General features: G+C 44.1%; 1 protein-coding gene across 1 annotated transcript; it reads right to left on the minus strand.

The window, feature by feature from the left end:
* Positions 1-724: 724 nt before the first annotated feature.
* On the minus strand, positions 725-25,838 carry LOC309543404 (NACHT, LRR and PYD domains-containing protein 12-like). The gene is made up of 9 exons (XM_082242880.1): positions 25,763-25,838; positions 23,512-23,666; positions 19,840-20,026; positions 17,642-17,707; positions 12,667-14,389; positions 6,409-6,495; positions 4,005-4,169; positions 2,338-2,502; positions 725-792 (listed from the first exon to the last, which is right to left on the minus strand). Exons 1-9 carry the CDS (start codon positions 25,791-25,793, stop codon positions 726-728), a joined length of 2,646 nt encoding a protein of 881 aa, XP_082099006.1. The 5' UTR covers positions 25,794-25,838; the 3' UTR covers position 725.
* Positions 25,839-27,404: the final 1,566 nt, after the last annotated feature.

Below are 27,404 nucleotides of genomic sequence, written 5' to 3' on the forward strand. Positions count from 1 at the left end.
AGTGTGGTTATTATTATTAATTTATTTTTTAAATGTAAAAAAAATAATAATTTTTTCTTTTTTTTTTAATTATTAAAAAAAAAATAAAAAAATGTTTTCTTTTTTTTTCTTCAATTCTTATTAAAAAAAAAATATATATATATATAAATATATATATATCTTTTTTTTTTTTTCCTCATCGCCGTGCCACAGCCAAAGGCCCCTTTCACACGGGCTGTCTGATCAGGTCCGCCTGTCAGTTTTTCAGGCAGACCTGATCGGACCGTTCAGTCTCCTCTATGGAGCGGTAATCTGCCGCCATCTGACCCTGTCCTCCAAAAACAGACGGATGGTGGTTCTATTTTCTATCCATCCCGTGGATCCGATCAGATGGCATCGGATGGAAAGAGACAGACAGTCTGTTTCCATCCAATTGCGCTATATAGGAGAGTGGGGTTCTAGTCGTATTTATGTGTAAATTTAGTATCAGTTTTATTAAATAAAGCTTGGTTGTTAGTTTAAAAAAAAAAAAAAACTGGCTCCTAACTTTTTTAGCTGGCTCCTAGATTTCAGGCAAATTTGTCAAGCCCTGATATACATATACATATAACATTTTCTTCTTTGTCTTCCTCTCAAATATTCGTGGTTGTAGCAGCAGAAGATCAGTTCATATAAAAGTGAGATGGAGCCTCCTCTGTGTTAATCTCTCGTTGGTCAGTTGTATTTCTTCTGCGTTCTTCGGGAGTTCAGTCTGTAATGTTCATTTGTCCGAATTGTATTTCCACTGCTTCGGAGAATTCATTTGTCCCGATCCTCAATAAAGAAAAATGATGTTAGCAGAATTCAAATAAAGGCAGTGCTAAGACAAGGTCCCTTAGCACCCAAAGCATGGCAAAGTGTGCCCTTCTTCTTGGTGAACCTACATAGTGTTGGGCCCACTTCACATTTGTACATTCTATTGTATTATCATATGCACATTAACATGTGGTTGTTTGTGTGTGAACGTGTAATGGTAAGATAGCCCATAAGGCAGAGGTCTCCAAACTTTCTAAACAAAAGGCCAGTTTTGAATTCCTACCCTGAGGAAGTCACGTGTCGTGTGACGTAACGCGTAGGAGCCAGTGACATCAGACTCGGCTGTTCCACGGCGATCAAAGCCAGGGAGCCGGGGAGAGAGAGAGCAGGACTCTACTGCTGCGGATGGAAATAGGACTACACAGATTGTATACAGATTGTACTAACACCGCCCGTCCCTACATCCCAAATCCAGTTTAATGTAGCCCCAACCTTTGGAGCCGCCCTCCCTAACACGTTTCACACAAAAAGGGCTTACTCACAGGTCAACTTGTGGGCCTACATGTAAAGGTGACGTGCCTTTTTGGCATGCCCTATCTCTGCAAGTAAGCCTTTTCTTGGTGAAACGCGTTATCTGGGAGGTCGCATGGGCGGGGACTGTCACAGTTATGGTTTATCTACAATAAACTGGAGTTCTTTTTTCTTTTTTAAGTAAGAAAATTGGAAAGATTCTCCTACAAGAGCATGACAAAGGACTTAATAAAGAATTACGTGATCTGTTGGAGGTTCGGTGAAATCTGTTTCAGCATTTCAATGGGCTCGGCACTAACATCAGTGAGATAATTAGGACTCAGGTTCAGGTGTGTGAGGTTTTGGTTGTTACAGAGCAGCAGCCCTTGGGACCGCCCCCAACACGGTTCACACAAAAGGGGCTTACTCACAGGTCAACTTGTGGGGTATATATGTAGAGGTGACGTGCCTTTTCGGCATGCCCCATCTCTACGAGTAAACCTTTTTTTGCTGAAACGCGTTATCTGGGAAGTCGCATGGGTGGGGACTGTCACAGTTATGGTTTAACTACAATAAACTGGAGTTATTTTTTCTTGGTTAAGTGAGAAAATCAGAAAGATTCTTCTCTAAGAGCATGACAAAGGACTCAATAAAGAATTACTTGATCTGTTGGAGGTTCAGTGAATTTGGTTTCAGAATTTTAACGGGCTTGGCACTAACGTCGGTGAGATAATTAAGACATAGGATCAGGTGTGTGAGGTTTTGGTTGTTACAGAGCAGCAGCCCTTGGGACTGCCGCCAACACGTTTCACACACAAAGGGCTTACTCACAGAATAACTTGTAAGGCTTACATGTAGAGGGGAGGTGCCTTTTCGGCATGCCCCATCTCTACAAGTAAGCCTTTTTTTATTGAAACGCGTTATCTGGGAGGTCGCATGGGCGGGGACTGTCACACTTATGGTTTAGCTACAATAAACTGGAGTTCTTTTTAAGTAAGAAAATCAGAAAGATTCTCCTAGAAGAGAATGACAAATGACTCAATAAAGAATTACCTGATCTGTTGGAGGTTCGGAGAATTCTGTTTCAGTATTGCAATGGACTGGGCACTAACGTCGGTGAGATAATTGAGGCTCAGGTTCAGGTGTGTGAGGTTTTGGTTGCTACAGAGCAGCGGCAGATGTTGAGCATACTCATCCGTCAGCTTCACTTGCTGAAGACTGTTGAAAATAGACATGGACAGTTCAGTGGTGGGGGTTAGACTTAATCAATGTAACAGTTTAGTGTAAACGTAAACCCAAACTAAACAACATTTCTTTTGCTAAAACACTGTATGCCATAAACAATTGTCACTTTTTAAAAAAAATAAAATACTTGTTTTCATTTTTATTTTTCATCCCTGATTATATCTCAGTGCTGCTGATCTACTGCAACCTCCTCTTGGGTCCTGTCTCCATGCACTCCAGTGATGGCTGCATGGCATTTCTCAGGACGGGCTTCCTGATGGTGACAACAGTGGACCAGGTCTGTGCTAAAATAGCTACTTGTAGTCTCCATTGGAAGCCCATGTGACAGGGTGACAACCCAAGAGCAAATACATACAAAAAAATCCTGGCGCTGTGGGACAGATGTTCAGGAGTCCCAGAATGAAGTGGGGTGGACGAGTTTTAACCAAAAAGCCAAAACAGCCAAAAGTCATGTCAGGGTTGCAGCCTACCCAAAACCCAGATCCTGACTGAGAAGCAAACTGTACAACAAATAGATGGGTATGTTGGCGCTCCCAAAAACAATGACAATGGGCACTTGTGAGTCCCTTGTCTTGAGTAATCAAAAATGGCAAGTTTATTTAAAAACAATGAAAAGCTATAAACTAAAATCCACTGTGAGAACAGCCAATGTCCGATGATGAGACAGTACCTTGAAGGGGGACCCAGTGATAGGGTGGAGATGCCTGTCCAGGTATGAAGCCTTAGAGATGGAAACACTCAGGGGCAGGAAGAGGAACGGGAGGAGGAGAGGAGGAGAAGGGGGAGACAACCTCAACTCCCACAGTTCAATCCGGCCGCGAGGATCACTTAGGCAGCACCGCGGCGTCCACTCCTAACAGCGAGCGGCTGAGGCGGCGCCGGAAAATGACGTCACCGGTCGCCGGCAGCTGACTCACGGAGGAGCACTCAACGGACCACACTAAGCCTCACCACTGTGGGGACTGAAGCAAAGGCAGCCTCACTGAGTCAGGCACAGCACACCACCGTGTGAGCTGTCAGACAGTAGAGAGAACATTAGGGGCCACAAAACAGGGAAGATGACATGTTTCGAACAAAGCCCTTCATCAGATCTCTTCCTCGTTTTGTGGCCCCTAATGTGAAAACTGGGGTAAAAAAGACCTCACACCTCACATCTACACTAAAAAAGAAAAAAAAAAAAAAAGAAAAAATTGTTGGAACAAAAATCGACCCTTTAAACCGTAAGGATTGCAGGGATACTTAGGACAAGTGTGTTATCTTGCTGCCGGAAATGGCAGTTAGTGGAGGATGCAGGCACCGATCCCGATGTTTACTTTTCAATTGAGTAAGGATCACTGTAAGGATTGCAGGAATACTTACAACAAGTTTGTTATCCTGCAGCCGGAAATGGGAGTTGGTGGAGGATGCGGGCACTGATCCCGATGTTTACTTTTCAATTGAGTAACGATCACTGTAAGGATTGCAGGAATACTTACGACAAGTGTGTTATCCTGCAGCCGGAAATGGCAGTTAGTAATTCGTCAAAGTTTTCTCCAGCCATGTTGTTCCTGGAAAGGTCTAGCTCCTGCAGAGTCTGATTCCCTCTTATTGCTTCAGCCAACAATGAAGAAGAATTGTATGACAGAGCGTTTTTCCTCAGACTGGAGAAGAAACATTAGAAAATGTGAGTTATTATCATTGCGAGGGGGGTCACTTGGCAATATTTTACATTTCATGTATTTCCAACACGGACAATGTCTGATAAAAATCAGATTGGAGTTGTAGCATTACCCAATTTACCCAACAATTGGGGTTGTTTTTCAGAGGTTGGGCTTAGGCCCCTAGTTCCAGTGAAGGGAACTTTAAAGGCATCAGCATACCAAGACGTTTTGGACAATTTCATGCTCCCAACTTTTTGGGAACAGTTTGGGAATGGCCCCTTCCTGTTCCAACATGACTGGGCACCAGTGCACAAAGCAAGTGCACGTCCTCGGGTTGCAGTGGTTATACCGAGATGATGCCTGCACCTGTAGGCATCATCCAGGTATGAAAATTTTCATCCGGCGATTCTCTTTCCAGCAGAAGTGATTAGAGTGAACAGCCACATGATCACTTCTGCAAGTGGCGGGAGTGGGGGGGGGGCCCCTCCCGCCACCACCTTTTCTGGGCTCTGCCATCTGATCGCGGAGCCCCGGGAGCGATGTGACTGGTGACGATGGCTACACAGAACAGAGAGAGAGGAACTGACGTTGTTCCTCTCTCTCTGTGAACCGGGAAACCAGGAGCAAAGAGTATGTCATCACTTCTGGTTCCGCCTCTTTTTTTACCTGGTCGCCGTCTGATCGGCTGCATTGGAGGCAAGAGAGGAGATTTGGGGTCATGGGGGTAGTTTGTATGGCCCCCACGTGCTTGTATGCATGCCTGACAATGTTGGGGCATGCTCCTAATGAGACGACGGATGGTGTACTGGGGTATTTCCTTCCAGCTCTGGACCAGGGCATCACTAAGCTCCTGAACAGGCTGAGGTGCAACCTGGGGGGCGTGGGATGGACCGAAACATAATGTTCCAGAGGTGTTTTATTAGATTCAGGTCAGGCGTGCGTGGGGACCATTCGATAGTATCAAATTCTGCCGGGCATTGTCGTGCACCAGGAGGATCCCAGAACCCATTGCACCAGTGTAGGGTTTGACAATGGGTCCAAAGATTTCATCCCGATACCTAATGGCAGTCAGGGTGCCATTGTCTAGCCTTTAGAAGTCTGTGTGTCCCTCCGTGGATATGTCTCCCCAGACCATCACTGACCCACCACCAAACCGGTTATGCTGAATGATGTTACAGGCAGGATAATGTTCTCCAACGGCTTCTCCAGACCCTTTCACATCTGTCAAATGTGCTCAGGGTGAGCCTGCTTTGATCTGTGAAAAGCACAGGGTGCCAGTGGTGGTCCTGCCAATTCTGGTGTTTAATGGCAAATGCCAATCAAGCTCTATGGTGCCGGGCAGTGAGGACATGGCCCACTAGAGGACGCTGGGCCCGCAGGCCACCCTCATGAAGTCTGTTTGTGATTGTTTGGTCAGAGACATTCACACCAGTTGCCTGCTGGAGGTCATTTTGTAGGGCTCTGGCAGAGCTCATCCTGTTCCTCCTTGCACAAAGGAGCAGATACCGGTCCTGCTGATGGGTTAAGGATCTTCTATCACCCTGTCCAGCTCTCCTAGAGTAACTGCCTGTCTCCTGAAATCTCCTCCATACTCTTGAGACTGTGGTTGGAGACACAGCAAACCTTCTGGCAATGACACGTATTGATGTGCCATTCTGGAGGAAATGGACTGCCTGTGCAACCTCTATAGGGTCCAGGTATGGTCTCATGCCTCCAGTAGTGACCCTGACCCTAGCCAAATGCAAAACAAGTAAAAAAATAAGTAGGGAAAAAAATGGCAATAGCTTCCACCAGTAAAACCACTCCTGTTTTGGGGGTTGTCTCATTGTTGCCCATCTAGTGCACCCCTATGCCTGTGCAACCTCTATAGTCAGAAAAGATGAATAGGGAAAATAAAATGTCAGTGGCCTCCACCTGTAAAACCATTCCTGTTTTGAAGGTCGTCTCATTGTTGAACATTTAGTGCACCTGTTGTTAATTACATTAACACCAAAGTAGCTGAAACTGATTAACAACCCCCTCTGCTACTTAACTGACCCGACCAGTATCGCAAGAGTTTAATTGACTTGATGCTATACTCTGATTAAAAAGTGTTCCTTTGATTTTTTTGAGCAGTGTGTATATAAAATTTGAGGGTTCTGAGTAATTTTCTAGCAAAAAAAAGTAGATTTTAACATGTATCAGTGAAGTGTCAGAATTTGGCCCCGATGGTAAGTAGATAAGAACGATAATAACTAACCTCAGTTTTCGGATCTGGCAGTTAGGGTTTAGTAATATATCGTGAATGATCTTCATGTCTTCATCCTTCAGGCTATTGTTAGAAAGTCTGTAGGGAATAAGTACAATTAATGAAATGTCATAAATTCTGGTACATTCTGGATCACATTTACAACAGAGATTGGAATCTGTTGGCTACATAACCAGCACATGTGTGGTCACTGTCCAAATGGCCTTTCTAATTTTTGAGTTGGTATTAATAAGATGGAGGATTAGTTTGATGCTTCATGCTGAAAATGCATTTTGCTGATAAAATCTTTGGAATCTTTATAAGGGTTTATTTAAGTGGTCTTGGGGGTGGGGTCTGTAAAAGGAAGCGGAGTCATGATCCTAGCAGCACATCTGAGGCTATGCACCGCCATGCTCGAAGTGCACATCCTAATGCGCATGCGCCTGGTCCAGTCGGCGCTGCGCTCCAAGGACACTTGAACCCACACGAGCAGGATACAAGGGGAAAGAGAGTGTGATTACAGAGGTCAGTTTAGTGATCGAAGCATCATTTAATGGGAGTAGTATAGTCTCTGTCTCACAGTTGATCACTTATTTAGCATAATTAACCACTTAAGCCCCAGAAGATTTTACCCCCATTCCGACCAGGGGGTATTTTGCGATTCGGCACTGCGTGAATTTAACGCACAATTGCGCGGTCGTGCGACGCTGTACCTAAACGAATTTGATGTCCTTTTTTTCCCACAAACAGAGCTTTCTTTTGGTGGTATTTGATCACCTGTGCGATTTTTTGATCACGCGCTATAAACAAAAAAAGAGCGTCAATTTTGCAAAAATAACAATATTTTTCACATTTTTTTATATGAAATTCCCCCAAAAAAAAATGTAAAAATCAAAATTTTTAAAAATTTTCGGCCAATTTATTTTATGCTACCTATGTTTGGTAAAAAAAATCGCAAAAAGCGTATTTTGATTGGTTTGCGCAAAAGTTATCGCGTTTACTAACAAAGGGAAAGATTTTTGTCATTTTTGTTGTTTTTTTTTTTAACGCGTAATGGCGGCGATCTGTGATTTTTTTTGCGGTACTGCGACATTGCGGCGGACAGATCGGACCCTTGACTGACATTTTTGACACTTTTGGGGTTACCAGTGACATTTCTACAGTAATCAGTGCTATACATATGCACTGTTACTGTAAAAATACACTGGTAGTGAAGGGGTTAACTTTATTTGGAAGGGAGGGGCTGTGTGTGTCCCTAGGGGCGTGGTTTCTACTGTGATTGGCTGTGGCTCTAGCTGTAAGGACACTGATCAACGGATCTACATACCAGATCCGTTTTATCAGTGTCTTTGCAGCGAGGAGAATGACAGGCAGTTTGTTTACACAAGCTGCCTGACATTCTCCCTCTCCCCCGCCGATCGCCGAGTGACCGGCGGACATCGGGTCCGCTGGTCACACGCGCGGGGGGGTCCGTGACCACGCAGGAGCGGGAGCGCGCCCCGGGGGGCGCGCGCTCGCTCCCTAGACCCTCACAAGCAAACAACGTAGCCCTACGTTAGTTTGCCTGTGAGGGGCTGACCGCCGACGTAGATAGTCGTGCGGCGGTCGGCAAGTGGTTAACCACTTTACAACCGGAGGATTTTGCTGTCTTCCGTCCAGGCCACTTTTTGCGATTCAGCGCTGTGCGACTTCAACTGACAATTGCGCGGTCGTGCGACGCCGTACCCAAACGAAATTTACGTCCTTTTTTTCCCACAAACAGAGCTTTCTTTTGGTGGTATTTGATCACCTGTGCGATTTTTACTTTTTGCGCTATAAACAAAAAAAGAGCGTTTATTTTGAAAAAATAACAATATTTTTAACATTTTTTTATATGAAATTCCCCCCAAAAAAAGATGTAAAAACCAATTTTTTTAAAAATTTTTGGCCAATTTGTTTTATGCTACATATGTTTGGTAAAAAAAATCGCAATAAGCGTATTTTGATTGGTTTGCGCAAAAGTTATTGCGTTTACTAACAAAGGGAAAGATTTCTGTCATTTTTGGTGTTTTTTTTTTAACGCGTAATGGCGGCGATCTGCGATTTTTTTTGCGGGACTGCGACATTGCGGCGGACAGACCGGACCCCTGACTGACATTTTTGACACTTTTGGGGGGACCAGTGACATTACTGCAGTAATCAGTGCTATAAATATGCACTGTTACTGTAAAAATGACACTGGCAGGGAAGGGGTTAATTTTATTGGAGAGGGAGGGGTTAATGTATGCCTGGTGCTTACTGACGTGTAGGGGGGGAGGTGACTGAGTGATTCATGGACAGATCGGATGTCCAGCTATGCTGAACAGTCCGATCTGTCACTCCCTGTCACTATGGAGATCCGCCCGCTGTGTTTACACACAGCGGGCGGATCTCCAGACTCGATCCCCGACGATCGGGTAAGAGCAGCGGCGATCGCCGCTGCTCCTCCCCTGGCCCGACTCCCGCTGTGAATGAAAACAGCGGGAGCGAGCCTCCGGCGGCGCGCAAGCGCCGCCCAGAAGGGGGAGTGTCCAGTCACGTTAATACTACGTGACTGGACGATAACGAACCACTCTGCCGCAGTAGTATTACTGTGAGCGGTTGCAGAGTGGTTAAACATATTCAAATGATTAACCTCTTAAACATATTAGTATTCGCTGGGAGCAGATACATCTTTATAAATCGTTTAATTGTTTTTATTACCACGTGTCAAGGAATTTTTTATGATGTTTGATCTATTTAGTTGCTATAGTCCCACCGTTGTAACCAATGCCTATAAGTATTTATGCTCCCCTACCCCTGTGTCCCTTAAGATTCGAGACAGGGGAGGCATCACCGTCTTCCCCTATATATTGGTGAGTTACCATTGAGTGGGCATGACCTGAGAAAGGAAGCCATGACTCTGAAACGCATTGTCGTGGCAACTGTGTGACATCCACACTCTCCCCCCCCCCCCTGTATCCTGCTCAAGTGGGTTAAAGTGTCCTAGGAGCGCAGTGTCGGCTGGACCGGGCGCATGTGCCTTAGGATCTGCACGTCGAGCTTGGTGGTGGATAGCCTCGGATGTGCTGCCAAGATCTGGACAGCTAGGTTGAACACCTACGGCTCCTCCCTCCCCTGTTGGGATCTCTAGGTGGTTTTAGGAGTGCGGCCACAATGGAATCCTTATGCTGTATCTATCTTCAAACAATGTGAGTTTGACCATTGTAGTGTTGTTAACTTTACTATATTAAAGCTGAGTTACACTAGGGCGGCTAGTTTCATTCACCGTCACTGGGAATGAAAGACAGACACTATATGTGGGGCCCTTGGAGTAATGTTACTTTGGATTCAAGTCCATGTCTCCCCAAGACAGTAAGACTCATAGCAGATGCTAATATCTTTAGCTCAACCACCTGTCATCCAGACATTGTTGAATATGCTGATTTACCTGTTTTCTACTGTGGGTTCTGTGTTTACACTTATGATAATGTGTATTGTATTTCAGGAGCTCGAGGACGGCAGTCTGCTAGTTAATTGGCTCAGGTTGATTGAATCATTGTCAGCTATTAGTTACTGGTGGAAAAGTAGAATACTGTTTGTGTTGGTTGTTCTTTAGATAATTAATTCAGGTTAATTATATTTCTGTACACAATTTCATCTGCATATGATAATGTAATCAGGAACCTGACCTGGTGGGGTAATCTGATCAGGAGGGGGGATGTCCATCTCTAAAAGCTAAGTTAAGTCTAGTTTTGTATGGGGGGCAGCTAGAATATCTGATACCTATGTTCAAGACTGGAGGAAGCCATATACTGATGGAAGCCCACAAACACAGTGTGGGTCGCGGTTCCGTTACAGCGGCTTTGTGCTCTCTCTTCTTCCATATAGAAGCAGCAGCATCCTTTGACTTGTCTAATGATCACCAATAGCCAGCTGGAGGGCTATACTAAACTGTTGATCAGCGCACCTGCTAGTTTTTATCTTTTGAAAGCAGGTGGTAAGAAGGTCTACGTCTATGAAACGTATTCCACTATGGATCACTTTTCAAAGGAATGGCAAGCACTACTGCAGTATGAATAAGCCATAAGACTATTTTAACTGATGAATAGGGAAAATAGAGAATATTTCAAGTTCAGTGCTTACCTTAAAGTGTATGCAAACCCTAACAATGAGCTTCTTTTTTTTGCTTCGATTACTATATCATATAAAATGTTTTGCTCATTGACCTTTATTTTTGATCAATTGGGTAAGCTTTGCTTATCTAAAGAGCCCTGCCTACACTCCAGGATATTTCATAGCCATCAGATTTCCACAATCAATGTGTCAGGACCCATCTGAACCTGAAACCTCTGAACCATCTGAACCTGAAAACTCAGTTGTGTCTGGAGATGTCTCTTCTTGCTAAGCCATCTGGACCGCTCCTTGGACAATACGTTGAATGACCCTGCTTTGAACCTTGAACTCTTTGCTCCTCCCATGAACTTCCTGTTAAAGCCATGCCTTTGCACTTCCTGTTTGCTAGGTTATTATCTCTCCAGCCAATATTTCACTCTTGCTGCCATCCGTATCTTCACTCTTGCTAATTACTGACCTTTGGCTTGTTCCTCGACTATGCTTCTGTTTGATCCCAACCTGCAACCACTCATTTCTGACCTTTGGATTCCTGAACATCCCTTCCCCTTGATGCCAATTGCCAACCTGCAACCACTTGTTACCAATCTTTGGGTTGTTTCTCGTCTACACTTCTGCTTGATCCCAGCCTGCAACTGATTGTTACCGACCTCTGGCTTTTTTTTACTGACTATGCTTCTACTTATCTGTACTTGCTATATCGGTTACTGGACCCCAGCTTGCTCACCTCCTGGTGGGGCGATCCTGGGGGCTGCGACCTGGCAATAACACGCAGCTAAACCCTTCTCCACCATCAGGAGCTCTAATGAATACTGGTTAGTACTTAGATCCCCCACCTCAGGTGGCCCCAGGACATGCACCAGGGTGACCTGCTTGTATGCCTATGCTGCTGGTTGGTGGGGGCCTCTATACTGCCATAGCTATTGGTCTCTGATTCTGACCCCTGACTGTGACACAACAATAAGGTAAAGGAGGCTGCAATACTGAATCTGTACCAATCCCTTTGGCTTGATACTCTAATCCTTTTGCTCTATGAATGTTAAAGTAAAACAATCTTGAATATGGGGTTAGGTGCCTCAGGTCAAAAGATGGGACTTTTAGGGCTAATATGTTCGTTCATAGAAAATGATTGTTTTTGAATAAAACAGATTTATTATATGTTTTTAAACATATAGTGTAAATATACAAATATATACAGTAGATCCAAGAAAATAAATATTGAAGTAATCATATATTAAGTGTGTGGATTATAGACCCATTAGTGATCGTGAGCAAGGAAGAAAGTAGGAAAGAGGTGACACGGTGATATGGTGACAATCACTGTCTCTCTATTGTTCCACGCTTATAGGTATAGCGTTGGATCCATAGGGAGGATATTCAAGTGTCCTACGCATTTCGGCCAAAGAGCCTTTATCAAGGAGAGTATGTCAACCACATCTGTAAGTATAGTAAATAAATAAATTGAGTATATATTATTTGAGCCAATCGGAACATTTGTTTTCCTTTGGTCATATAATAAAGAACGTACTTGTTAGGTAAAGATTTCGCTTCTGGTCCTTGCCTCTGGTCCTTATCTATCACATAAGAATCGGATTGCATTTATTTACTATACTTACAGATGTGGTTGACATACTCTCCTTGATAAAGGCTCTTTGGCCGAAACGCGTAGGACACATGAATATCCTCCCTATGGATCCGACGCTATACCTATAAGCGTGGAACAATAGAGAGACAGTGATTGTCACCATATCACCTCTTTCCTACTTTCTTCCTTGCTCACGATCACTAATGGGTCTATAACCCATACACTTAATATATGATTACTTCAATATTTATTTTCTTGGATCTACTGTATATATTTGTATATTTACACTATATGTTTAAAAACATATAATAAATCTGTTTTATTCAAAAACAATCATTTTCTATGAGCGAACATATTAGCCCTAAAAGTCCCATCTTTTGACCTGAGGCACCAAACCCCATATTCAAAATTTCTTTCGGGATGATGGCTAAACAGAACTGAAAAGTTCTTTGGGAATCGCACACCTATACAAAGTAAAACAATCATCATCCTGATGAACAATCTATAGAAGATGTAATACACTTGGTTGTTTTCTCTGTGTAAATTGTGCTTACCTAAGATCTTTCACAGTATGTAGAACTGAACCAAGGCGCTCCAAGCCCTCACCGTGGATGAAAGAAGAGTCTAAATCAAGACTTTCTGTGTTTTTGCTTATCTTGAGGATAAACATCAACACAGTACAATCCAACGGTGCCAAGTGAAATTCTGAAAATTCAAAATTTGTCATCGACGTGAGCAAACTTGATACCAGAGAATCATTCTGAGACTCGTACAGATAGGTGAAAATATTCAACAGCCTTCTCTTGTCATCATCTGAACCTCCTGTGACATTAAATGATGAAATCAAACAGCTGAGCCAAGTAATTACTTGCTTGGCTGCATTTGAGGCATTGCATGCATTAAAATACTCAGCCAAAAGACATCTGGTGCTATTATGAGAAAGTCCGATCAGAAAACGGAGAAAGAGTTCTCCACGATTATCTTCAAAGGACCTGGCTTTTTCGATGGAAGACCTTAGTCCTTCTTCAGAATAGTCAATAAAATGACGTAAGGCAGCCACAAATTCTTGAATGGTGAGATGGAGGAAGGAATAAGTCACACCAGAGGACTGTTTAGATTCTACCATGAAGTTTGATAGAAGATGTTCTGAAGAATCAAGGTGGAAATAACTCAGATTGCTCTTGTGAAATGTAAGAATATGGTTCATGACGCCATATTCTGCCATCCTCCCAATGAAGTTCAGCAGGTCTTTAGCTCGGTCTCTGCTGACATCCTGGTTGTGATTGGCCAGAAGGTTAGAGACAAAAGTGACAAAGAGTTGTGTCACTGTTTTTGGCAACGATGCCATCAGCTGATCCATGTTTTGTGATTGGTTTCTAAAGCTCATGGATAACACTGTACAGACGATCCAGCAGTATGTTGGGATGTAACAGAATGTGTACAATGTCCCATTCTCTCTAATGTAATGAAAAGCCCTTTTTGCCAGTTCTTTATTGCCAAAAAAATTGTAGAAGAACTTCTTTCTCTCTGCGGGGAAGAACCCTACAATCTCCGATAATCTCTGGAAGTCACTGGTATTGATGTCTGCCAGTTTTGATGGGCGACTGGTCATCAAGACAGAACATCCCTTAAGTAGAGATGCCTTCACTAAACTAACCACAATTGAACCAAGCTGTACCGGTTGCCTCGTGCTTCTGCACAATTGCCCCGATTTGAAATCCATGGGGCAATTACTTTCATCTAAGCCATCAAATATGAAGAGTAGTTTTTCTGGGTTTTGGAAGATGTCGCTAAGATATTCCTCCAGATATGGATACTCCGTACAAATCATCTTCTCCAGGGTGATCTCTTTATCATGCTGATTGAGGTCCCGGAATTTGAAGAAAAAAACAAAATTAAACCTCTGATACAGTTTGCCATTCACCCAATCAAAGACAAACTTCTGCATCATGGTGGTCTTTCCTACCCCTGGCACTCCGCTCACCAAGACAGCATGCGGCATGCATTCAGATCGGTGGCACCAGCGGAATAGCTTGTCGATGCTTATACGTTCCAGACCATGTTTGGCTTGCTTCAAAAAAAGTTCATGCTGACCACCAGTGTATAAGATCTCATGCTGAGAACGTTGTTCAAATTGATAAGTAGAAACAACTATTAGATCCAAATAGCGCTCAGTAATCGGAAAATTTTGTTGATCCAGTGTCGTTCCTGGAGGTTTATTCTCCACAAGAGTCCAGGTTATGTCCAGCAGATGTCTTTTATGATGAGTCCAGATTTCTAAAAAAAAAAAAAAAAAAAATTCAACACTTGAAAGACAACATTTTACAAGGATAGTAGATATCCAGTATATTCCATTAAGTGGATAGAGCGAGAGTTATAACCTCTTTTTTATTTTATTGCGGTTTCTGTAGCCAATGATGGGATTCTGCCTCACTTAATGTGTGATCAGCAAGACAGGAAGCTAGAATAACTTCTCCAATGGAGTCACATACAGCAGAGGCGTAACTAGAACCTTCAGGGCTCCGGTGCAAGAAACCATTAAGGGCCCCCCCCCCCCGGACCCCTGGCCGGGGCCCTTCCCTTCAAGCCTGGGGCTCTTCCCACTGATCCTGGGGCCCTTTACTCTTGTTGCAGGACCCTTTCACAAGTTCTGCAGTGGGCCCCCTTCCTGCCATCTTGGGGTCTGCCCACAGTGGTGGAATGCCAGGGCCCAGTCGCAACTGTAACCTTTGCGATCCTAGAAGTTCACCCACTGGTGTCAGTATTTTTTTTTTTGGTATTTTAATTGTACTATTTTTTATCATTGTATTTTATTTTTTTTACAATGTCACTGACTATGACTCTGTCCATTCAGAAAAAGAAGGAGCTGGTAAATTACATATTTACTGACACCTTCCTGGTTCTCTATTGTGACAAATCCCCTGCAGCACCCGGCAGGAGAGGGAAGGGGTGGGGGGCAGCACAGTAGGGGGGGACCAAGAGAGCACAGAGGGGCCCAGAAATAGCAGAACACAAGTGAACTGGATAGGAGGAGTGGTGGGGGCAGCACAGTGGGGGGGGGGGCACACAGGGGCCCAGAGACAGCAGAACACAAGTGAACTGGATAGGAGGAGTGGCGGGGGCAGCATACAGAGGAACCAATCTCCTCCATTTTCCTCCTGCAGCTACAGGAGGAAAAAGGAGGACAGTGATTTCTCTACATGCTGCCCCGGGCCCCCCTCCTATCCAGGTGTACAGGGGAGCCGCACGGTCCCCTTGGAGCATGGGGCCCGGTTGCAATTTCAACCCCTGCAACCCCTGTAGTTACTCCCCTGACACACAGTAATCTATTATTTTTTTTTAGATATGGAGGGGAAGAGTAAAAAACTTGGGAAGGTTTTTTTATTTCCTTCTATGTCCTAATTTGGGGGGATTTCTTTATTTCCTGTTTGGTCAGCGGCACCGTATTTGATGTGAATTCTCCAGAGGGAACACCGGCAGCATAAAAACCTTAAAAAGGGAAAAGGTAAGACAATTTTTGTAGCTGCTGACTTTTTGAAAAACACAAAAATGACTGCAGCTCCTTTTTAAAAACCTTCCTCCCAAATGTTTTGGGGTTTTAAATAAAAGTGGTGCTATAAATGGTGCCTGGGCAATATTGTTATTGGTTACATTGTTCCTAGTTCACCTCTGTTGACTATACTAAACTGTATGTGAGGGTACTCACCGTCACTGGGAGTGAAAGACAGATACTTAATGGTTTTGATTGCTTCAAGTGGGACAGTAATATTTGTCAGCAATATCTCTCAAGGAGTATGAAGATTTAATCTCACTTTACACTGTGAAACCTATAGCCTGTTGCCATGAAGTCTGACCCCTAAATAACCATAGCAACACGTAGATGTGTATTCAATGTACTTCAATGAAGGAGAGACGGACAGACTGTCATTGGCAGTCTTGTCCTATTTTCTATCAATTGAGGTGGAATGTGGACTATGTCAAGTCTGCCTGTCCCATTGTTAAATGTTAATGAGCCCACATCGTTCTGTCCAGATGGCTAGATAATTAGTTCAGGTTAATTCTGTTTCTGTATAAAATTTCATCTGCATATGATAATGTAATCAGGCAACCCCTGACCTGTGTGTGGTAATATAATCAGGAGGGGGAGGTCCATGCTGTATATAAATTCTGTTTGACTGTTCAATAAAGAGTGATTCCAGTACAAGCTAAGTTGTTGGCTAGCTTTGTATGAGGACGGCTGGGAAAATCTGGTATATATGTTCATGAATGCAAGGAAGCCGTATACTGACAGAAGACCACAAGCACAGTGTGGGTCGGCGGTTCTGTTACACTATAGAACTCATCCTACACATGTTAAAGAGAGGAGGAGGGGGTATGTTTTTTGTATTCCTGTCCTAGAGTGACAATGTTGTCCTCCATAGATACAGTACAGTACTACTGTCAGGCTTACAGGAAAAAATAAAGTATATAAAGCCTGAAAAAATAAAACAAATTGAGCCAACACATCTAAGGACTGGTAAATCACAATATTATAGTTTTGTTCTTGGCTTTACACATTCGTACCAAAATTTATTCAGATTCTACTAGTGTAAAGCCAGCTTTATTATGCCTAAAACGGGGCAAAATACCCTTTTATACATTTGTCACTGGAATGGGTTTTCCCATTGGAAGATTTCTCATCACCACCTGTTCCAGTGTAGTAAAATTTTGGATTTCCTATCACTGTGCTTGTGACAATTGTGATCATGGATAGTGTAGCACCGTCCTAGTTTAGATGTAAATAGCTAGACTAGTGTAATTTGCTCTTCCGCCTAATGGTGGGGCTGGAGGCATATCTATCTTCAGCAGCTCTCCTTAATAGAATGCTGCAATTCATTAGTTAGAGCTGCCCCTGTGTTCTGGTGCTGTGAGTTTGCTTGGACTCCTCCTACCTCTTATAAACTAGTAGAGCTTTCTAGAACATGGGTGAAGTAAGGCAAATAGGCAGCATGAGTATGTAGCAGTCCCAGTCAATTACAGGGGTGGTGCCCCTGAGCATGTTGGGATTGGCCTAAATATTCAGGGAGCATGTGATCTCTGGGTTCTTCCCTGCCCAGATGGTGGAGTGCACCAGCTGGGCATTAGGCAGGCTTGCCACCCCTGGCACTTGCTGCAATGAGGCCTCAGGTGGTCGACCTTAGGTCCTGGAGCTGCCATGAGGCCTCAGGTGATCGACCTGAGGTCCTAAAGCTAAAGTAAAGGAGTGACGCTGGTGCTTCAGAAGAGCTGACTGAGGGGGAGTCATGCCTGAGGATCTGTTTGCATCAGAGTACAGACCAATGATCTAGGGGCCTGCTCCTTTTTGCTACCCCTCTGTTATTACAGTCAGCCAAGGGTCCAACAAAAAAGGATCGCTGGCAAGTGATCTGAAGAGCTTGCTCAATCATGGGTCGTTGCTCAGGTCTACTCAGTTGGGTTTTAAAAATATGCAGCCTGACTACATAACAACAATAAATGAAGGCAGTTCAGTTGGAATTTAAAAAAACTAACCTTTCTGCTCTGGAGGCACTGTAGAGTCCAGCGTGTCCTGAAGAATGTGTGCCAATAACATAACATCTGAAAGAGAAGTGCAGGCACAGTGGTAAGTCACCAGGGAGCAAACAGGCTTTATGCTGGTTCTCATTCACAAATAGATCATTGGGCATTCATTTCAGACAAAGAAAAAATGGTTGTGGTGTGTTGTTTGTACCATACTTCAAGAAATGTGGCTATATGTTAGATACTACCAAAACAAACCGTCCTTTGCCTACATACAGGGCTCTATGTAAGTCTTTCTAATCTGAGGAAGTATTACAGTTACATAGAGCAGCCCTTAAAATTTCCACTCGTCTGCTTGAATTTTTGGCGAGTGGAAAAAGCTTGAGGGCAAGTGTGAGGCTGCCTGAGGGGGGGGGGCTGGCGCGGGTTGAATGGGAGCCATTCTTCTCCATCGGCCAGGAACCTGGGAAGACATAGGAGAGGAAGAGGAGAACCGGCCGGATCACACATTCAGGGATCTGAAAAGATTTGAATTGCCTGGCTGGTGCAAACAAAGTCCTGGCTCCTGGACCACCTCCTATGATGGATGCCACACGTCCCTGTCTATCGTAGGAGCCGGTCCAGGTAGTGGGACTCGGCCACCGTGCAAATCAAATCTATGCTGTGTCACAGCGGCAGGCAGGGTTGAATGGAAGCCGTTCTCCTCCATCAGCCAGGAACCTGGGAAGAGAGAGGAGAGGAAGAGGAGAACCGGCTGGATCACACAGAGCGGGGATCTGAATGGATTTGAATTGCCGGCGGGCGCAAAGACATCATACATCCCGGTCTATCGTAGGAGCCAGTCCAGGAAGTGGGACTCTGTTTGACTGCGGCTGCTGGGCAATTCAAATCTATGCTGTGTCATAGCGGGAGATTGTGGCTCTGTGTGATCTGGCTGGCTCTCCTCTCTCTGATCCCCATGCACTGGTGAGGCTGCATTGATGGGCACTAATGAGGCTGCATTGATGGGCAGTAATGAGGCTGCATTGATGGGCACTAATAGGCTGCAGTTATGGGCACTGATGAGGTTGCATTGATGGGCACTGATGAGGCTACATTGATGGGCACTAATGAGGCTGCATTGATGGGCACTGATGAGGCTGCATTGATGAGCACTAATAGGCTGCAGTTATGGGCACTGATAGGCTGCATTGATGGGCACTGATGAGGCTACATTGGAGGGCACTGATGAGGCTGCATTGATTTGCACTGATGAGGCGGCACTGATGAGCTTCACTGATGATGCTGCATTAATGGGCACTGATAAGCTGCACTAATGGGCACTGATAGGCTGCATTGATAGGCACTGATGAGGCTGCACTTATGGGCACTGATAAAATTGTTAATATTTATTTTTGTAACTAAACTCTGCATAAAACATTTAACAGTGTCAATTCATGAGATAATATATAGGGGCGTGTTTAGGGGCAAAATTAGGGGCATGGTAGGGGTTGGGTGGGGCAACTGGTGGCGAGCAACTCTTAAGGCCCGGCTAGTAGCTCAGGACTTTCCATTTTAAGCCCTGACATAGAGTCACATGAGTATAGGAATGCCTTGTACATTAAAATATTTAAAATTATGATTGTTTCAAGGGGTTACTATGGTGTGAAGATTATGGTCCTCATGGAGTAGTAGTGGCATTGGCTTGACTGCAAAAGAACAGTTAGGCAACTTTCATAAACAGTTGCCAGATAGAACCCTAGTTAGTGTCCGATATTCTCAGAACCGTAGACATCTCCACTTTCTGGGCCTGTTCATGGACCACATTATGGCTAAGGCTGAAAGTGAGGAAAAAAGCCACAACTTTGAGGGACACTAATTCTGTTTACAACTATCTAAGAGGGCATTTCATTTCACTTCCTGTTGTATCCACAGGACAGGAAGTAAAGGGAAATCTCCTCAATGGAAAATACATTTGAAGTAACCAATCCCGGCCTACACAATACAAAAAAAAAAAAAGTTGGCTTTATGTGTGTGTTTTTTTTAAATCAGGCACCCTTGTTGGCCAATGACGTGCCCATCTTGCAGAGTAATACGCCATTGCTATCTCGTTGTGTTCTGTCCTTCTGTACCCTGTTGCGAGATACAAGAACTTTTTAAAACAAAAATCTTCAGAAAAGTTAATTGTCTTCAAGTTTGAAACCAAATTGTTCATCATATGGGTAACATACCACTCTTATCTGCCGCGTTGATCTCATTGATAATTCCCAACAAATTTGGGTGCTGGTGGTCTTTCTGTAGAGCGCACAGAGTTTTAAACAACCCAATGACGGCATCTCTCCCTATGGTCAGTATATCTTCTACCAGCAATTGTGGAAAGGTTTCTGGACCCAATTGTTTCTCCATTGATCTGTAGTACTGTAGAACAAGGACAATTCCAGAAGATATTTATTATAGATAAATAAAAATGGAAAACTAAGGAGGCAGGCAAAGTGAAAGAAACTTTATGTGAAAAACAGATGCTGACAAATCTACTAACACAGGCCTTAAAGGATCTATACAATATTTACCATTGTGGCTATTGTTTACTTCTACAGAGCTATGCACCAAAGCTACTGGTATAAAATGTAACCTTTATTAGACACGTGCAATTCATTTCGGTCCGAATAAAAATTTGGACCAATTTTTGGTTATTCAGAGATTCCGGTGTATCCCGGGCTTCGAATGAAATAGTAATGAATTTAATTGAAATGCATCAAATTTCATACCGTATATTCGTTTTCATACAAATTCCAAATTTTCGTAATGATTCGAATTTGGATTGGTTGAAAAATGATCAGTTCTGTATGTAGAATAGCTGGTTGTTAAAGAGCAGGCTGGGAAGCCGGCCGCCGTGTCCTTAAAGAGGTTGTAAACCTGAAAAAAAAAATTCTCTTCTTTTTGCAACCTGTAAGAGAAACACATAATGAGCTAGTATACATCGCATACTAGCTCATTATGAAATACTTACCTTAGAACGAGCCCCTGCCGTGCCATCCGCTTACCTCTATGACGGGCGACATGTCCAGTCGCCCGTCTTCCGGGATCGCGGCATCTGGCCATCTGATTGGCCGGAGCCGCGGTGACGTCATTCCCGCGCACGCGCGCAGGAGCCGATGGTCACGGCACGGGTCTCTGAAGGAACGGCACGAGCGGCCGTTCCTTCAGAGCGCATGCGCCAGTGACGTCACTGGCTGCATGTAAGGTAAATATCTCCTAAACGGTACATGTTTAGGAGATATTTACAGTACCTATAGGTAAGCCTTATCATAGGATCACCTATAGGTAAAAGTTACAGAGGAGGGTTTACTTCCGCTTTAATAACCAATGACTAATCAGCTGTCAGCAGGCTTCCCCACTAATGGCTGAAATGTAAACAAAAGAATGCCGGCAATGAAAATTTCACAAAAATGTAAAAAAAAAAAATGGCAAGGGTTCCCCCCAAAATCCTTGCCAGACCCTTATCTGAGCATGCAGCCCAGGAAAGGGGAGGGATGAGGGAGTGACCCCCCCCCCCCCCCTCTGAACCATACCAGGCCACATGCACTCAACACGGGGGGGGGGGAGTGCTTTGGGGCAGGGGGTCTCTCTATGTAAATGAGTATGGGGTGCTCATAGTACCCCTACCCATCCACCAGTAGAGACACAGCACAAGTTTATGATGACCAGGAGTTTAGAGAATTAATAAACAAAACTAAATTAAACTAAACAAAATGAATTCTGAAACAAATCAACAAAACGAAATTAGTAACATAGCGAATCTATCCAAAACAAAACAAAACAAAACTATTTTGTTCCTTTCTGCACATACCTAACCTTTATTAAGGATTTATTCCCCCCCGATATAAATCCACGGTCAATCATGATTCCCAAAAAGAAAAAGGGGCATGTGACCTGGTATGGTTGGCGGGGGCTCTTTTCTTGCCTGCCAGGCTGCATGCTCGGATAAGGGTCTGGTATAAATTTTGGGGGGACCCCACGCCATTTACTATTATTACCAGCAATTTTTTTTTTTTTTTAGCTGTCAGCGGGGAAGCACATTGACAGCTGATGACTCATCGGTTGTTAAGGACGCTGTGGCGGGTTTTCCCGGCCCGCTTAACAACCAGTTTTTACTGCACCCTGATTAGGCAAAGCTTTGCCCAATCAGGGCAGAGAATGGACTGTGCAGCGCCCAGTTCATTACAGGGCGTTCGGCGAACAAGTAATGTTCTGCCCAAACTAATGCTCGGCCTGAACCGTTTGCCCAACATTAGTGGCCAGATGAGCTTTAATCACATAGGCAACAAATCAGAAGCACGCAGGTCACATCTCCATAATCCACAGCTCTTTCACAACAAAAGCCCAAAGAGATATATGCAAAGAAAGTCCAATAGTGTAGTAAGGAGGAATAATAATGTGCAGAGACACAGATAAGTAAGTGCCTCTTTACAGCATGCATACAAGCAGTGTAGCTCTGTCAGATAAGCAAGATGGTGTCTGGCCCCTCCTGGCATTATGTCATCACACAGGTCCCACCCTACTCACGTGTTTCGTCCCTCCGGGCTTTTTTTTTTGTTTGTTTTTTCATTTATTTGTATAATTTGTGAGCATTGTTGTGTATATGCACATTCTCAGTCAACAATTGTTCATTTATTTTTATGAAGGAGCACTTTACTGTTATTGGGTATACATTTATTGAGACTAGTGTGGTGATTGCATTGTTGAGTGATAGTCGCTCTTTGACATTTTTATTTGTATTCAATGTATTTTATTTTTGTATGGGAGTGTAAGTGTCGGTTCACACTAATCCGACTCGAAGTCGCCCCGACTTCGGGCGACTAATGAAGTCGCCCGTGCAGCGCGACTTCGGTGCGGCTTGCAACAACTTCTCATAATGGAAGTCAATGCAAGTTGCTCCGACTTTGCAAAAAAATAGTGCAGGAACCTTTTTCTAAGTCGGAGTGACTTGAGTCGCTCTGATTAGAACGGTTCCATTGCACAGCATTGGAAGCTACTTGTCAGGCGACCAAGTCGCCTGACAAGTCGGATCAGTGTGAACCCGCACTAAGACCTGGTTCACACTGGGACGCAGTTGGGACGCAACTTGTGTGCCCTCAAGTCACCCCAAGTCTCTTGTCATTACAAATTCAATGTAAATGAATGAGAGCTGTCTAAGGGTCCATTCACACTAGCGCGACTTGTCAGGCGACTTGGTCGCCTGACAAGTCGCGGTCGGTCGCTCGCCATTGAATAGTACAGGACCCGTTCTAATAGGAGCGACACAAGTCGCTCCGACTTAGAAAAAGGGTCCTGTACTACTTTGGGGTGACCTGGAGGTGACTTGCATTGACTTCAATTATATGAAGTCCCTGCAAGTCGCGCCGAGGTCGCGGTGCACATTGTGCACCGCGACTTCACAGGTCGCCCCAGCAAGTCGTGTCGCACCAGTCTGAATGGGCGCTTAATATGCACTACTGAAGTTGCTCCGACTTCAGAAAAGGTTCCTGTACTACTTCAAGGCGACCTCTATCCGACTTGTGCACATAGACTTCAATGGGAGTCGCCTCTAAGTCGGATCCTTATCTATTTTCAAGCGACTGTGATCAGACTTTCCAGGAAGAAGAAAAAGATTAGCCAGGCATTCCCCACAGACAAAGTCGCCTATCATTCAAGTCTCTTACAAGTCTCTTCAAAGTCGCACTAAAAAGTCGCTCCTTCATGGGGCGACTTTCTGGTCGCGGTAGTGTGAACCGGCTCTAATAGCAGTGTTTCTTTTTATTTTGCACTATATTTTTACATAATAAAAGAGTTATAACCCTCGAACTGAAGACAAAAATCACGTACACTCAATCATGCTATAAAGTCCCAGCCGTATTCCTTACCTCGATGTCCAAGCGCATGTAATTCTGAGACTCACACAGGAAGCTATGAGTAGGTAGATATTCCAGGACACAGATGATATCATCTTTGAAATACTTGTACACCATCCCAAGCTCATGGTATTCATACTCAGACAGTCTTTGACCCAACTTGTCAACTGGAAAAAGAATTATATTTTAAAATGTAACCTAAAAAACGTATGTAAGCTTCAAACTCTAGTGTTTCCAGTGTTTCCCGACATTTTTTAGTCGTATCACCCTTTAAAAGTATGCAAAATCTCGAGGCATCCCAGTCTAACATGTAAATGTTACTTCTCAATGAGAACTACCTTGATGAAATTACCTTCACATCAGAAGCCCCCAATCAAATCAGAAGTCCCCTTCACATGAGAGGTCCTCCCACCCTATCAGAGTTCCCCCATCACATCAGAAGCCCCCCCTCACATCAGAGGTCCTCCCATCCCATCAGAGTTCCCCCATCACATCAGAAGTCCCCCATCACATCAGAGGTCCTCCCATTACATCAGAGCCCCCACTCACATCAGAGGTCCTCCCATCGTATCAGAGGCCCATCACATCAGAAGTCCACCATCACATTAGAGGTCCTACCATCGCATCAGAGTTCCCCCATCACATCAGAGCCCCCCCCAACATCAGAGGTCCTCCCATCGCATTAGAGGCCCTATCACATCAGAGTTCCCCCATCACATCAAAGCTCCCCCAAACATCAGAGGCCCCATGACATATGAAGCCCCCATCACATCAAATGCTCCACATCACATCAGAGCCCCCCCAACATCAGAGGTCCTCCCATCGCATTAGAGGCCCTATCACATCAGAGTTCCCCCATCACATCAGAAGCCCCCTATCACATTCGAGGTCCCCCTTCACATCAGAAGCCCCCCCATCACATCAGATTTTCCCCTATCTCATCAGAGTCCCCCCATCACATCCGAGGTCCCCCTTCACATCAGATCCCCCATCACATTCGATTTTCCCCTATCACATCAAAAGCCCCCCATCCCATCAAAATTCCTTCTATCACATCAGAGGGTCCTTCCATCATATCACTTTCCCCCTTCATATTTGAGTTCCTCCATCATATCAGAAATCCCCCATCACATCAGAGGTTCTTTCCATCATATCAGAGCCCCCCATCATATCAGAAGCCTCCAATCACATCAGAAGACCCCCTTCGCATCAGAGGTCCTTCCATCACATCAGAAGCCCCCCATCCTCCTATCACATCAGAGAGTCCTTCTATCATATCACATCCCCCCTTCATATCAGAGTTCCCCCATCACATCAGTAGTCCCCCCATCCTCCTATCACATCAGAGAGTCCTTCTATCGTATCACATCCCTCCTTCATATCAGTGTTCCCCCATCACATCAGAAGTCCCCCATCACATCAGAAGTCCCACATCACATCAGAGGTTCCCCTTCACATCAGGAGATCCCCCTTCACATCAGAGGCCCGCCATTACATAAGAGGTGCTCCCATCACATCAGAGTTCCCCCTTCACATCTGAGGTCCTTCCATCACAACAGAACACCCTTCACATCAGAGTCCTCCATCACATCCGATTTTCCCCTATCACATCAGAAGCCCCCCATCCTATCAGAAATCCTCCTATCACAGATGAGAGTCCTTCCATCATATCACATCCCTCCTTCATATCAGAGTTTCCCCATCACTTTAGAAGTCCTCCTATCTCATCAGAGGTCCTTCCATTACATCAGAGTTCCCATTCACATCAGAGGTCCCCCTTTACGTCAGAGGCTTCTATTATGTCAGAGGTCCCCCCTTCATGTCAGAGTTCTAGCTATACATTAGAGGCCCCCACATCACCACATAGCCCCCCCCCCATATTATCAGAGTCCCCCTATACATAAGAACCCCCCCCATTACATCAGAGAACGTTCATAATAAAAAAAAAACCCATACACACCCCAATGCAGAGTTACATTGTAGAGCATACATAAATTGTGTCCCATGTAAGGTATCACCACAACCATTGGAGGGAGATCAGTAATTCTAGGGCCATCATTCTCAGTTCATTCAGTTTAACTGAGGAAATTGAAAACATGTAAAGGAATTTTAGGCGTCGCCTATGAAGAATTTCAGGCACCATCATGTTTTTTTTTTTAATTTCATGGGCCCACCCCCATTTTAAGGCTTGACATGTTGGGTATCAATTTACTCAACACAACCTCATCTTCTATATTTTACCAAAATGTGTGTGATTACTCACCTTCAGACTGAATTTTTCTAAATTCCTCCATCTTGTTTAGGATCTTCTAGGGAATATACACAACTTACCTTGGAAATCAAAATATTCAAAGAATTACAATACTACAATGAATTAAAATAATAATAAAATAAAAATAAAATAATTCAATGAATTAAAAGAGAAGTATGGGCATTTTTTTTTCATTTTAGAATGATACTTACCTTGGTGGACCCAGCATCGCTCCGATGGTGGATCTGTTCCCCACTGGCTCTAAAGCAGTGATGGCGAACCTTGGCGACCCAGATGTTTTGGAACTACATTTCCCATGATGCTCATGCACTCTGCAGTGTAGGTGAGCATCATGGGAAATGTAGTTCCAAAACATCTGGGGGTGCCAAGGTTCACCATCACTGATCTAAAGCCTCGTACACACGATCAGATTATCGGACACATTTTTGTTACATGTTAGTCTTATATGGAAAGTGAAGGTTACTTTCATAGGAAAATTGCCGTACGACAAAATCCAACTTCAGAAGAGATGTCATGTGTTGAATTGTTTTGTATGTATTCTTTTGTTTCTCCGCATGCGTAGTCTTGCTCTTACGTGTTTTTTTTTTTTCAGACGAAAACTGTACTAATTAGCCGCTTCCAGACCGCCCGCCCGAAGCCGCTTTACGGCCCTCCTGCGGAAAACGACGTAGGTATACGTCGGTCGCGCGCCTGCAGCTAGGGGGCGAGCGCGCGCCGCTGCCGGCGCGCTCCCACCCCCACTCGGCAGCAGGGACTCCAATGCACGTGGCAGGCGGCTCCAATTGCCGCCTGACACCCGCGATCGCTCCCCGCTGAGAGAGAAGGACGGTCGGATGTTGTAAACACAGCTGACCGTTCTTCTCCCTGGAATGATCACAGAGCGCCTGTGATCCTTCTATATAGGAACACAGATCTCTATGATCATTTCACAAGCCACGCCCCCATACAGTTAGAAAACACTCCCCTAGGCTCACATTTAAGCCCTTGATCACCCAATGTGTTAACCCCTTCCCTGCCAGTGTCATTATTACAGTGACAGTGCATATTTTTAGCACTGATTACTGTAGTAATGTCACTGGTCCCCCCAAAAGTGTCAAAAATGTCAGTCAGGGGTCCGATCTGTCCACCGCAATGTCGCAGTCCCGCTAAAAATAGCAGATTGCCGCCATTACTAAAAAAAAACAATAAAAATGGCATAAATCTTTTCTTTAGTTTGGAGACGCGATAACGTTTGTTCAAAACAATCAAAATACACTTATTGCGATTTCTTTTTTTTTTTACCAAAAATATGTAGAAGAAAACAAATCGGCCTAAAATGATGAAAAAATTAGATTTTTACATTTTTTTTTTTTTTATTGGGAATGTTATATAGCAGAATGTGAAAAATATTGGTTTTGTTTTCAGAATTGTCGCTCTTTTTTTGTTTATAGCGCTAAAAATAAAAACCACAGAGGTGATCAAATACCACCAAAAGAAAGCTGTGTTTGTGGGGGAAAAAGGGACATCAATTTTATTTAGGTACAGCGTCGCACGACCGCGCAATTGTCAGTTAAATTAATGCAGTGCTGAATCCCCCAAAAAATGGCCTTGTCATTAAGTGGTTAAAAAGTCCTTTTTAATATTTTTATTTATT

Source organism: Pelophylax lessonae (genome assembly GCF_965119305.1).
Source record: "Pelophylax lessonae genome assembly, chromosome: 13".
Lineage (NCBI taxonomy): Eukaryota > Metazoa > Chordata > Amphibia > Anura > Ranidae > Pelophylax > Pelophylax lessonae.